We start from the raw sequence: 12,641 nt of genomic DNA on the forward strand, positions 1-12,641 counted from the left end.
TCGACGACGAGGGGGTGTCCATCCTGACACGCAGTGGTGCTGTCGTCGCGTCTGGTACTCTCACTGGTCGTCGTCTCTACTCGCTCAACGGCACTCCGCCTTCCACCGAACACGCCCTCCTGTCCTCTCGCCTGCCTACCCTCGACACCTGGCACCGCCGCCTGGGTCATGTCAATCACCGTTCAATCTACGACATGGCTCGCCTTCGCTCTGCCAAAGGTATGCCCATCACCCTCTCTCCTGCACCAAACAAATGTGAACACTGTATCCTCGGCAAGCAGACGAGATCAGCTGTTCCTAAGGTGCGGGAGGGGGAAAAGGCGAAGCGGAAATTGGGGCTGGTGTACGTTGACCTACAAGGGCAGATGGACTCTCAATCAGCGACTGGCAATGTGTATTCATTAGACATAATTGACGACCACACGTCGTATTCGTGGACGATCCCCGTCCCGTCCAAGGACGCCGCTGAGCCGCGATTCGAGGCCTGGGCCAACGCCGTCGAGACCGAATCTGGCGAGAAGATCGGGGCCGTGCAAATCGACAACGGCGAACTGCTATCTGGCACCTTCAAGGCCTTCCTCGCACGCCGCGGTATCACGCTCCGGCTCACTGCAGCGTACACGTCTGCGCACAATGGTCGCGTGGAGCGCCTGCACCGTACCCTGATGGATCGCGCTCGGGCTATGCGCCTCGCAGCGAACGTTCCCGCGAACCGCTGGGACGAGTTCTTACTTACCGCCAACTATCTAACGGTACGCACTCCATCACGCTCCCTCTCCCCGGGCGTCACCCCGTACGAAGCTTGGTACGGTCGTAAGCCCGACCTCTCCCATCTCCGGGAAGTCGGCTGTAGGGCCTTCGTGCTCATTCAGAACAAGCACAACCCGAAGATCTACGAGCGATCTGTCGAGTGCGTGCTCGTCGGCTATGGTCTGAACTCCAAAACCTACCGCTGCTACCATCGTGCCACTCACAAAGTCGTAAGCTCTTTTCATGTGGCCTTCATCGAATCGCATGAAGCGTCTCCCGTCGCGTTGGCTCCCAGTGTACCTGCCGCGCCTGTCGCGCCTGGCGTCCCACACGGCGGGATCATCGCGGACGACCCGGTACCGCCCCTCGAACCCGCCGCGCCCCTTATGGTGCCTCCGGTCATCGTTCACGCGCCTGACGCCGCCGTGCCGGTTGTCCCGGAGGCTGACCTGCCTGCGCCCGCCGCACCTCCACGGCGATCCTCCCGTATCCCCGTGCCATCCCAGCGTCGTGCGGAGGCCGATGGTCTCCCTCACGTCACCCGCTTGCAACGTACAGTTGACGAGATTCGTGCTCACGTTCCTCGTCCTGCTACAGACTCGGCCGTGCCAGCGCCCTCACGCGCGTCGGTGGCTCCCGACGTGCCTGAAGTGGTTGCCGTGCATGCTCCCGCCGAACCACAGGTGCCCCCGGACTTCGTCGTCGATGACCCGCCCCCGGCAGACGAGCCCGACATCCTCGCTCAGCTCGAGGCCCTCGCCGCGTCGGATGCCATTCCCATGGACGTGGAGTACCCGGGCGATCCCGCCACCCTGGAGGAAGCCATGTCTGGCCCGTTCAAAGCAGAGTGGGCGGCGTCCTTGTCCGACGAGCTCAAATCCATCAAGGACCTCGGTGTCTACAAGCTCATCCCGCGCTCTCAGGTTCCCGCCGGTCGTCGCGTACTCAAGGGCAAGCCCGTCTTCCGGCTGAAACGGAACGAGAAGGGTGAGCCCGTCCGGTTCAAGTCTCGTTGGTGCGCGAAGGGCTTCCAGCAGGTGTATGGCCTCGACTACAACCGAACCTCCTCCCCGACAATGCGGATGGAGTCCTTCCGGGTGCTCCTGCACATTGCAGCCTCCATGGACTGGGAAATCGAGCAACTCGACATCAAGACGGCCTTCCTTCACGGCATCTTACCTGACGACGAGCACCTCTACATGGAGCAGCCCAAGGGTTTTGAGGAGCCTGGTAAGGAATCCTGGGTATGGGAGCTGGTGCGCGGAATCTATGGAACCAAGCAGGGCGGTCGTACGTGGAACGACACGCTCAACGAGTATATGCTGGAACTCGGTTTCACGCGACTCTCATGCGAGCATTGCATCTACTACCGCAAGAACGAGCGTGGTATTGTTCTCACCGGAGTGCATGTCGATGACTTCCTGCTAACGTCCAGTACCGCTGCGGCCAAGGAGGAGTTCAAAGCCGAGCTCCGTCGAAAATGGGCCATCGCAGAGCTTGGCGACGCCCGCTTCTGTATAGGCATCCAGATCGATCGCAACCGCGCGACGCGCACTGTCGCTCTCTCGCAGACAGCGCTCATCGACAAGATCATCGCCGAATTCCGTCTCGACAGTATGGATTGCGCCCCCATCTCCACTCCCATGGACGCCGGCCTTTGCCTGTCTCGCACGCAGCACAGTCCCAAGACCCAGGTGGAGAAGGACCGGGCCGCGCGTCTGCCGTACCGCTCCCTAGTAGGATGTCTCATGTATCTGGCGATCGGTACGCGTCCGGACATTGCGCTTGCTGTCCAGCAGTTGAGCCAATTCCTCGACTGCTACTCACTTATCCACTGGGATGCAGCGAAGCGCGTCGTGCGCTACCTGAAGGGTACGCGGACATTCCGCCTCGAGCTCGGCGGCCCCGATGCGGCGAACCTCAACGGTTTTGCGGACGCGAGCCATGCCGGGTGCTACGATACTCGCCGTTCCGTCGGCGGCTATTGCTGGAACCTGGGCTCTGGGATCGTGTCCTGGGCGGCGCGCAAACAACCTACCGTCTCCACGTCCACCACGGAAGCCGAATACATCGCGGCTGCCGAATCCTCCAAAGAAGCAATCTGGCTGCGCTTCCTCCTCGACGGCATCGGGTTCCCCCAGCCTGTGGCCTCCCTCATGCGCGTCGACAGCACCAGTGCCATGTCACTCTCCACGGACTCCACCTTCCACGCTCGTGTGAAACACATTGACATCAAATGGCATTACCTCCGCGAAGTAGTCGCCGCCAAACGCGTCGCCTTGCAGCACGTTCCCGGACACCTCAACGTTGCTGACGCGTTCACCAAGCCACTCGAGCGCAAACCGTTCCTGACGCTTCGCACTCGCATGGGCCTTCGTCCTCCATCCGAGGAGGAGCTTGTGCGGTGAGGAGGAGTTCTTGACGGTGAGGAGGAGTTCTTGGTGTCCCGTATTCATTCACGACATCTCCGTTCTTTCACGACGACACACATTCTTTCTCTTTCTCTTCCCTCGTTTGTTCGCATTTGACGAAACACCACGCCTCTCAACGACAGATTACGATACAAATGACCTCACCATACGAGCGAAACCCTCTCCATGCGCGATACCTACTATACGTACGATACTGTTCCCCCTCCTGAGCAGGATCTCGTCGAGTCTGCGCCGAGGAGGAGTGTTGAGGTTACGGCGCGTGACCTCGATCCCCGCCACACCGCACGTGACAGACCGCCGGGGGTGGTTCGTCGTCTCGTCCTCTCCTCCCCCTTCTTCCCTCAGTCGAGTGTTACCAACGACTGAGGTGAGAACATTCCCGTCCGTTACCTACCATAGTAGCTCACGCCCTGCACAGCGTCTGACCGCGGTGCAGGTAACTCTAATATAAGTCGAGTGTTACCAACGACTGAGCGTCTGACCGCGGTGCAGTTCCTACATTGAATGACTCCGGAAGTTCTCAGCAGGCTCAACCTGAAGCACAGAACACGCATAAGAAGTCATGTGGTCGTGTTCTCAAGTGCTGAAACTGGACATCGAGTCAATTGAGTCAACAGCCTCAGCTAACATAACTAGTTATAATTGATTATTTAGTCATGAATAACTAGTTAACCTATGACTAATAGTCGACCTGTTCACACTTCAATCTCTCCATAATGACTGATCCGTCCATAGTAACAAGGATCATTGAGTACTCCAGCAATAATAGTCAACAACTAAGTAGTCATACAAAGGTAGTCGGATATGGGTAGTCAACTGTACATAGTTGGACATAAGTAGTCGTACTTAATTAGTCGTACTAAACTAGTCGTACTTAACTAGTCGGACATAAGTAGTCGTAGTCAACTAGTCGGGCATAAGTAGTAGTACTTAACTAGTCGTACATAACTAGTCGTGCATAACTAGTCAGACATATGGCGACCTGGAGGTAGACAATGGAACGCAGGACACGGTCGTTGTGGTTCGTCGCCTGGATGGCACCGTATTCGAACAAGACACCGAACTTGTCATAGAAGAAGGTCGTCTTGATGCAAATAGCAACAAGGGCGATCCTATAAACGGAAGCATGTCAGCATACAGTCGACGCAGGACGAGACGACGAACTTACGTAGACAAGGTGAGGTACAAGCCATAGGCGACGGCGTACGCGAAGATCTTGGCGAGGTCCTAGTTGTCGGGTTGGTTCGAGGGCAGGACACGGTCAACCGACAAAGTCATGATGGTACCGTCGTTAAGAAGGGCGATGATCAGGACCATGAACGGCGGGCAGTCGAACTTGAACGCTTTTGCTGGTGGTGTCAAATTTCATAGTCTCCTTGTACTCAGCTATGACTAGTCTATGTTTCGTAGTCATGCATCTCATAGACCTTTTAGTCGATATCCCATAGTCGAGCAAATTTAGTCAACTGTATCCAGTCAACCGTATCTAGTTGAACAGACTCAGTCATTCAAATCTAGTCGGCCATACCTAGACATCCGAATCTAGTCGACCACATCTAGTCAACGATATCCAGTCATTTATGCCTAGTCAATTGTATTGGTTTGACCATATCTAGTCAAACATAAGTAGTCAATAGTGCACCTCTCACTGGCAGACCCATACATAGACCCTTGAGACTGTAGTCCAGATCCCATACATGAATGTTGTAGTTCACAGACTGCCCTGGCCTACAGCCTCATATATAAATGTTCTGTGCCCCATATACATTGTCCGTGGCTCTCATACATACTCATACATCCAGCATAGCCCTCATACATACTCTCATACATGCTCCCATACATCGCCCTAACATCGCCCGGGGCGAACCCTCCCGTGGCTCATACATCGCGTATCGGTGTCCGATATATCAGCCGTCCCGCGACTCATACATCACTCAATGTATCAAACGTTCCACGACTCATACATCGCGCGTCGACACCGGATGTATGAACCATCCCCGCGGCGATGTATGACTCAATGGCTCATACATCGCGCGACTGCGACTCATACACGTGCACCGTCGGCGACCCGCAATTCATACATCACACAATGTATAAACAGTTCCGCGACTCATACATCGCGCGTCGGCTTGGCGTCGATACCGGATGTGTGAACAGTCCCGCGATGTATGGCTCATACATCGCGCGGCCACGACTCATCCACGTGCACCGTGCGCCGGCGTCCCGTGATGTACAGTGGCGGACGGTGGTCGTTGTCTCTGCCATGCTCAGTCGCCAGGCTCCCGCCCTGCAGAGGGCGCGACACTCTTCAGAGGTACTTGCATACAAAACCTTTACCGAAAAGTGACTCTGCGCGGTGCAGGAGCTAGGCAACGGGCCAGGTCTTGCGCTGGGCGCGCTGGCGGCGAGCGCCCGAACCGTGGGAACCGGCTGGGCGGTCGCGCCCTCAGCGCCGATGCGCAGCGAGCCTCTCTCGTCACCACCACTGCGCCTCCCACCTCTGGGCCACTCCTCCTCCTTCCCCTCCTCGTCGCCGTCGCTGCGCCTCCCAGCTCTGGGTCAACGCCCACCGGTGCGTTGGTATGGAGATTGGGCTTCACTCTGGCCCTGCCGGGACGAGTGCTGACCCCCCATACCCCTCTGGCTCGTTGTTCCCAACCGGCTTGGGTCTTCAGCGCCGCGGCGCCACCTGCTAGTCGCCCTCGCTCCCACCCATCACCGCCGGCAAGCCTTGCGCGGTGCCCCAAGAAGCCGTGGCCGACATACTCACATGACTCCGACGTACGCTTGCCCTGCGCCTCGTCAGGCTTCTACTGAACCACGCGCGACATGAACGCCATGTCGCGCTCTACGATCATTCGCAGATAGGTAGACTCGGAAGTCTGATGGGCCACTAAGGCCGGCGATTTGGATTTGGGTTGCGACACATAGGAGGTGGAGGACACGGGCTTGGGTGTAGAGCTGACCGGTAAGCATCTGCCACACGTTTGATTGTGCGTCTTGACAGACAGTTCTTTCGCAGCTGCGGGCACCTATGCTACTTGGCGGTGACACTGTAGCTATACCATTAATACATTATGGCTTTGTTTCATAGAACCCGATCCCCCGAGCGACCACCCGCAAATTCGTGCATTAAGAAGAAGGTACGCTACGTAGTAACCCAGAGTTTATGTACATGATATTATGAAATGTGACGAGCTTCAGTATTCGCCTACTCACTTCTTTGCAGCCTTTTGTTTGCCCGGCGCAGGTCGCCTTTTCTTTGCTGCAGCATCCGACTCCGCGCTCGCTGGCGAAGCCTTTCTCTTAACTGGTGTAACAGGGGACTTGTCGGGACGTGCTGGTGCGCGCCGTCGGCGCTTGGGCCGACCTCGACCATCACCATCACCATCGGCAAGAGTGTCGGGCTGCCCTGCCGTCGCAGACGCTGCCTCCTCGGCTCCTGTCGTCGCAGGCGCTGCCTCCACGGCTCCTGTCGTCGCTGCCTCCGCGGCTCCTGCTGTAGAAGCATTGTTCGTGACTGACGGATCGCGGCGTCCACCAGGCGGACTTGGTGCATGCGAGCTGGGTGGGATGTGGTGAGGGGGAAGCACGGAGGGCGGGGATGGTACAGACACAGACTGCGGCAGTGGAGAGGTTGAATGTACAGAGGGTGCGTTCGATGCTCCAATAGGAGGTCCCAGCTCATCCGAAGACTTGTCGGCGGCGCGCTGCGCATTTGGAGCGAGCGAGGACTGACGGTCGGCTCGCTGTACGGCCTCCGGTGCCGAGCTTGAACCCTGCGGTGGTATGTGTGGCCCGGATGTCATCGGCTGAAGGTGTGGCGGGATGGGGTCCCAAGTGGAAAACGTCGGTGGGAAGTTGTATGTCAGATTAGTGAAGGTCGTAGAGGACGATGGTAGATTTGCTGAAGAAGCTGGGAAGTTGGATGAAAAGGTGCTGTTTGCGAACGAGGGAGGGGTATTCGTCGAGAATGGCATCGCCATCGGCAACAGATCGGGCTGGTACATCGAAAACGATGGCGGCGCTGGCATGGGGTTCAAGCCGGTCCAGGACTGTTCGCTGCCGCTCGCTGGCCACTGAGAACTCATTGGCAGCAAGCGGTGGGCATTGAGGAGGTCGACGGGACCTGGGTTTGTTGCAGCGTATTCGGAGGCGAGAAGGGAGTAGTCGATGTCATCCACGAACTCGGGGAGAGACGGGCTAGGTGCAGACAGCATACCAGGCGCAGATGACATCGCACCAGACACGCGGGACGTTGGTACAGGTGCGTTCATTGGGCCGCTCGCGCCATCCGTTTGAGGCTGATGCACACCTGTGCTCGATGTTACGGTGTTTAAACGTACAGGGTCTTGAACGGGGCGCAGAGGTGCGTCGGCAGCAAAGCGGGGAGATGGGATGGAGTCCAGCAACGAGGAGGCTGTATTGTCCGAGTCAGGAGCAACCACAGCAGTCGAGGACAACTCGGACGCCGGAGCAGACTGCTCCTCTCGGCTTGGCTCACGAACAGACGCGGGCGATGTCGATGCAGGTTCGATCTGTTGCTCCCGACTCGACGCGCCAACAGCCGCGAGCGACGTCACGGTAGGAGCCGCCTGCTCCTTTTGGCTGGATGCACCACTGGCCGCGGGCGTCGTAGGCGCGGTGCTGGTGGATGGCGACTGCTCCAAGCCGACCTGCTCCGACGACTCTACACTGGACGTTGCCTGCGGCGCTCCACTCGCCTCCTGGGTAGATGTTGCTGGTGTTGCAGGCGCGGCAGGACCTTGAGGAGCAGCCGCCGGGGCAGGCGAGCTCGTACTCGGCTGCGATAGCTTTTCGGAGCGAGCAATTGCTGCACTGTAAGTGAGAAAACAATGTACATATTATCCTGCTCAGACGACTCACCTATCTCTTCTTTGACATACTCGACGAATGGCCGGACGAATTGCGACACAAAGTTGCTCAACCTCCCGATGTTGTGCTCGGGGTCGTCCCCTTCTTGGTGAAAGCTACAGTGGTATTGTAAGTTCGACCACGATACCGACGGGGAAGAGTGTGACTCACACCATACTCCCAATTCCGCCATCAGAACCGGGTGCTACACCAGCTGCCATGACCATGAAGTACCAGCCAGTCTGACGGTGCAGCTCGAGGAACAGCTGCCGAAAAATGGCAGGCATGTCGTCGAGCACGCTATGGTTGGACAGCTCAGTCTCACACGTGTAACTCAGGATCGATGTACGTACGATTGACAAACCACAGCCAGAATGGCATGCTCATCGGTAGCCTCCGCTGGTGCGTCGGAACCGTCCGTGCCTTCGGACGCGCCTCGCTTCCCTGGAGTCCCTCTTGCCGCCCGAAGGACGTCGACTTCGTCGCGAATCTCTTTCTTGATCTCCTCGTCCTCTCTGTCGTAAAGCTCCTTCGTGACCCTCTTGATGATCCCAAGCCTCTCTTCCTTCGTTACGACGCGCCCGGACAACTCCTCCTGCACCTGAGGCTTGATCCGCTCGTCGTAGTACTTGCGTGAGTAGACCTCGGTTTCCTTCAAGTTCCGTCGGTTCTTCGGCTTGAGAAGGCTCAAGTTCACGTGCGTTGCCTTCGCCTTGCGAGTCTGCTGACAGTTCTGATTGTTGAACCAGTTGTAGACTTTCTGCTGCAAAATCAGGAGATGGTCTGCTGCTCTGAGAGCTGTGTACGTACCCGTTTACGATTTATGATGGCTTCCTGCAGCTGCTTATCCTCTGCTTCTGATAAATCCCCGTCGACGTTTGGAAGGACCCTCGGTCTCTCCGGGAATTTCAAGAACCATTCGCGGTAGATATCTGGCCAAAATCGATGGAGCGTGTGCGCGAGCTGATGCGATCGGAAGGAGTCCAGCTTTGTCTGCAAGTACTCAAGTTCCGCATCGGTCGTCCAGCGGCGTGCGGGCATGAAGGTAAGCCTGTATGTCGGAGAGGAGGGACTCAATCTGCTGCCACATATCCTCATATTAATCCTAGAATTGCGGCCGTTCAACCTGACGATTTGCCGAGCGCAACAAGTGCAAATCCGGTATGGTCGCGCTAGTCGTCGGTCGCAAGCCAAAATGGGTGTGCGCCGCGCGTGCCTGGTTGCTTCCTGCGCTGCTCGTCATCTGCCGGCTGTTTGAAACACAGCGACTCGCATGGTGGCTCCACGGGCCGTCCATCAGAAGCATACACAAACCCTCAAATTCATGGGGCGTTCCGCATGGAATTCCCTCTAGCCAAGAACAAGACCTGTGCAGCCTGTGCCACCAGGTAAGTGGTGTCATATTCAGATTGCGAATCTGATGGTTTTTGGGGTGTTGCCTGCCACGCGATACGCCTCTCGTTCGACGACGAATAAGAGAGCAAGCTCCGAGTCCTGACTCCTAGGCCCCATCCAGCGGGATCATCTCCCCTCGATCCCCACCCGCTACCGCTATTCCCCCGCGCCAACGTCGTCACCATGGCGAGAGAGGGCAAGAACGTTGACCGTTCTGCTCCCGACAGCGAGCAGCGGTTCAGTCTGGACCAATTGCAGCAGTTATTGGAGGCACTTCGCCTCGTGTCCGAGCAAGAAGGTACGTTCTGCTAGGCTGTTGCTTCGTTCAGCTAACTCACGATGTCTGTAGCGGAACGCCAGATGTGGCGAGATGTGGACGATCCCAGCCACCCGAGTAAGTATTCCCCGTTGCCCTTTACCTGTCTAGCTCATTGTCCACAGTGACATCAGACCTCCCGGCATCAGGAAGTGGAGGTAATCCTCCGGGAGCGGGCACCGTCACGCAAGGCGGGCCCAGCAGCCATGCGCCGGGAGCGGGCGCTCTTGCACCAGGCGGGCCCAGCGGCCACACGCCGGGAGCGGGAACGGTTGCGCAAGGCGGGCACAGCGGCCGCGCGCCGGGAACTGTCGCGCAAGGTGGGCACAGTGGCTGCGCAGGCCCGGCCGACTTCGCACCTCCTGTACGTCCCCCTTCGCCTGCCCCGCGGGTGCCTAGTGGTCCTCAAGGCACGTCTTGTGTACCGGCGGCCCCCGTTATCGGCAACGGCAGCGGCAACACCGGCGTTGGACTCTGCGGCGGTTGCTGTGGCAACTGCGGCGGTTATGATCGCTATGCCGAGGACGTGGGTCCTGGGAGCAGTACTGGTAAATTAAGGTGGTACTCCATCACGAAAGGGAAAGCAATTGGCGTCTTTTGTGACTGGTAAGGAACATTTGCGTTTACGTAGCAGCACACTGACAACATCTCTGCCTAGGGCGATCGTCGGACCTTTGGTGCTCAACGTGCCGGGTGCGATGTATTCACGATACCCCACGTTCAGCGCTGCGCTCGCGTCGTTTATGGGCGCAGTGGACAGAGGCCACGTTGGCATCATAGCGTAGTAGCGTAGTCTGGACTGGAGGTCGGATCAGTGGCATCTTGATTTACCCCACTGCTGTCATGTGTCCCTCGTACCTCGTGTCGTGATACCCCTTTTCATATTACCTTGTACCGCTTTGTATGTACTTCGTGGTCGACGCAGTAAACCCCCACTCCGAATCTCACTTGCACGCCCTCGAAATCGCCCGTTCTTGTGATACCCAGTGCACGTCGTCCCTCGGATATGGGTCGACGGGCAAAGTATCTCACTCTCGCTGAGAAACGCGAAGCCAAGCGATCTCAGCAGGCGAAGTACAGAGCTACAGATCGGTACCGTACCATCTTCGGCATTCTGACGTATTTACATCGCTAAGCCGCCGCCTTACAGTGGGAAGGCAACGCGGCGCCCGCAGATTCATGGGGAGCACCTGTCCCATCGTGGAGATATTCCTCCTTTCCCGGAGCAGATCGAAGGCATACACGCGGGTATCGTTGCGCATGCCCGCAGTTCATTTCAAATCCTGCCAGATTCATCGCTGGACCTTCCAGATCCGAGTCTAGGCCTCTATACATGGCCATACAAGCTCGTCGTTCCTGCGTGTTACTCCACGCCCTTCTTGGAGTACGATGAGCTATTTTCAGACACAGACTACGTGCTGGACGAGCTCAAGCAGGCGTTGAACATGCAACAGTTCTTGTTGCTGGAAGACAAAGGGCGTGAACACTATGCGTTGTTCAACTCTAGTACCAAGTCAGAAGGCGAGGCACTGTTGCGAAGGTTGGACGAAGAGCTCGTGCAACGCTTGCAGAGCTGGGAGGACACAGAGTCGAGTGATATGTCAACACAGGCTGGTGTTGTACAAGACGTTGGTACTAAATGGGCCGCGAGGATCATCTGTTGTCTAGCCTTAGAGTTACAGCTCGCGAAGTCGGGGCGAAGTATGTACGAACGGGCTTCACTGGCCAAGTCCTTGCCATGGCAGTGTTTGTACCCTAGCTTCAACTAGGACAATCAGTTCAGTGAGCGATTGCATCGACAGATTGGGGACAATGGGATTACTGCTTCAAATCGGACGCCAGGGAATAGTGCGCACTTGACCGCTGTGCCACACGAATCACAACCTGAATTATCTCCGAGTCGCTGTGAGGTCCGACGTGGCTAATAAGGAGCCTAAGTCCGGGAGCTGTTCACGAAGTCAGCTAAAAGATTGTTGTGGTACTTGTGCATTCACCGAGTCTGAGTACATTGTGTAGCACGACTTGGAGTAACGATCGATGGCTGCTAGCAGTACGGTGGTCCCTCGACAACTACTGACACCCATGTGTTTGTCATGGTCCCTCTGAATATTATGTATGAATAGGACGTAGCTAGCACTTTTGTTGACCCTCTTACACTTTTGCGCCATAGAAACCCTACACAACCTGCTCTAAGACGAGGATAAGCTGGCATTAGGCACCAGGCTGACCGTTATCTGTGCCCTGATTGGTTGGAGAGATGGTTGAACTTTGAGCGCCCGACACCTAATTTGGAAGGTACGCCTCGCTGCTCTGCGCTATCGTCCCAGCCCTTCTCCTCCTCATCTGCTCATCATCGATGCCCATCCGATGATGCAACTGTCGTGCCTAGCACGCCTAGGTAAGAACCACTAAACACTACCTTGTCTCACTGCTGAGTCCTGCCTAGGTCCTTAACCGTCCACCAGTGCCATGACTCGCCTTGGCAGCCGGGCCACATCTTGTACGCATGTGGTACTCAACGACCATCGCAGCTGCTAATAGGATGAGCCAGGCATGACAATATTGCACGCGCCGAGTCAAGTACTACTTTCGTCCGCCGCCCTCATTGGGTCGGGACTCGGTTCGCGTGTCGCGCGCAAAAACTTCCGAACAGCTCCAAAACGTGATAGGCACACGCAAGGGACACGATGGGCCGTATCTTGGTGCGTCAATGCAGTGCGTTGCCTGCACACTCATCAAACTGATCCCTATTAACTTGCCAGCATGCTTAGGATCTCTCGTCCGATGCGCCTGCCGAGGCCAGATTCAACGTTCAGGTATGTTCACAGCCCTCGTTCAGATTGATACGCGCATATAGGTCCACCATAATCAGC

At 56.9% G+C, this 12,641-nt stretch overlaps 3 protein-coding genes across 3 annotated transcripts; 1 reads left to right on the forward strand and 2 right to left on the reverse strand.

Annotated features, from left to right (window-relative positions):
* Positions 1–4,116: 4,116 nt before the first annotated feature.
* C8Q71DRAFT_894828 (uncharacterized protein) lies at positions 4,117–4,499 on the reverse strand (the record flags this gene model as incomplete). Its single annotated transcript, XM_047928722.1, has 3 exons — positions 4,117–4,294; positions 4,351–4,409; positions 4,449–4,499. 3 exons carry the CDS (start codon positions 4,497–4,499, stop codon positions 4,117–4,119), a joined length of 288 nt encoding a protein of 95 aa, XP_047781105.1.
* Positions 4,500–6,288: 1,789 nt separating this feature from the next.
* C8Q71DRAFT_894829 (uncharacterized protein) lies at positions 6,289–9,098 on the reverse strand (the record flags this gene model as incomplete). Its single annotated transcript, XM_047928723.1, has 5 exons — positions 6,289–8,016; positions 8,070–8,173; positions 8,229–8,357; positions 8,411–8,817; positions 8,868–9,098. The coding sequence occupies 5 exons, from the start codon at positions 9,096–9,098 to the stop codon at positions 6,398–6,400; spliced, it is 2,490 nt and encodes an 829-aa protein (XP_047781106.1). The 3' UTR covers positions 6,289–6,397.
* A 537-nt stretch (positions 9,099–9,635) lies between these two features.
* C8Q71DRAFT_722300 (uncharacterized protein) lies at positions 9,636–11,617 on the forward strand (the record flags this gene model as incomplete). The annotated part of the gene is made up of 6 exons (XM_047921517.1): positions 9,636–9,750; positions 9,802–9,846; positions 9,894–10,374; positions 10,427–10,461; positions 11,059–11,469; positions 11,571–11,617. The coding sequence occupies 6 exons, from the start codon at positions 9,636–9,638 to the stop codon at positions 11,615–11,617; spliced, it is 1,134 nt and encodes a 377-aa protein (XP_047781107.1).
* Between the last annotated feature and the right edge of the window lie 1,024 nt (positions 11,618–12,641).

This window comes from Rhodofomes roseus, assembly GCF_022264815.1.
Source record: "Rhodofomes roseus strain CIRM-BRFM 1785 chromosome Unknown C8Q71scaffold_6, whole genome shotgun sequence".
NCBI lineage: Eukaryota > Fungi > Basidiomycota > Agaricomycetes > Polyporales > Fomitopsidaceae > Rhodofomes > Rhodofomes roseus.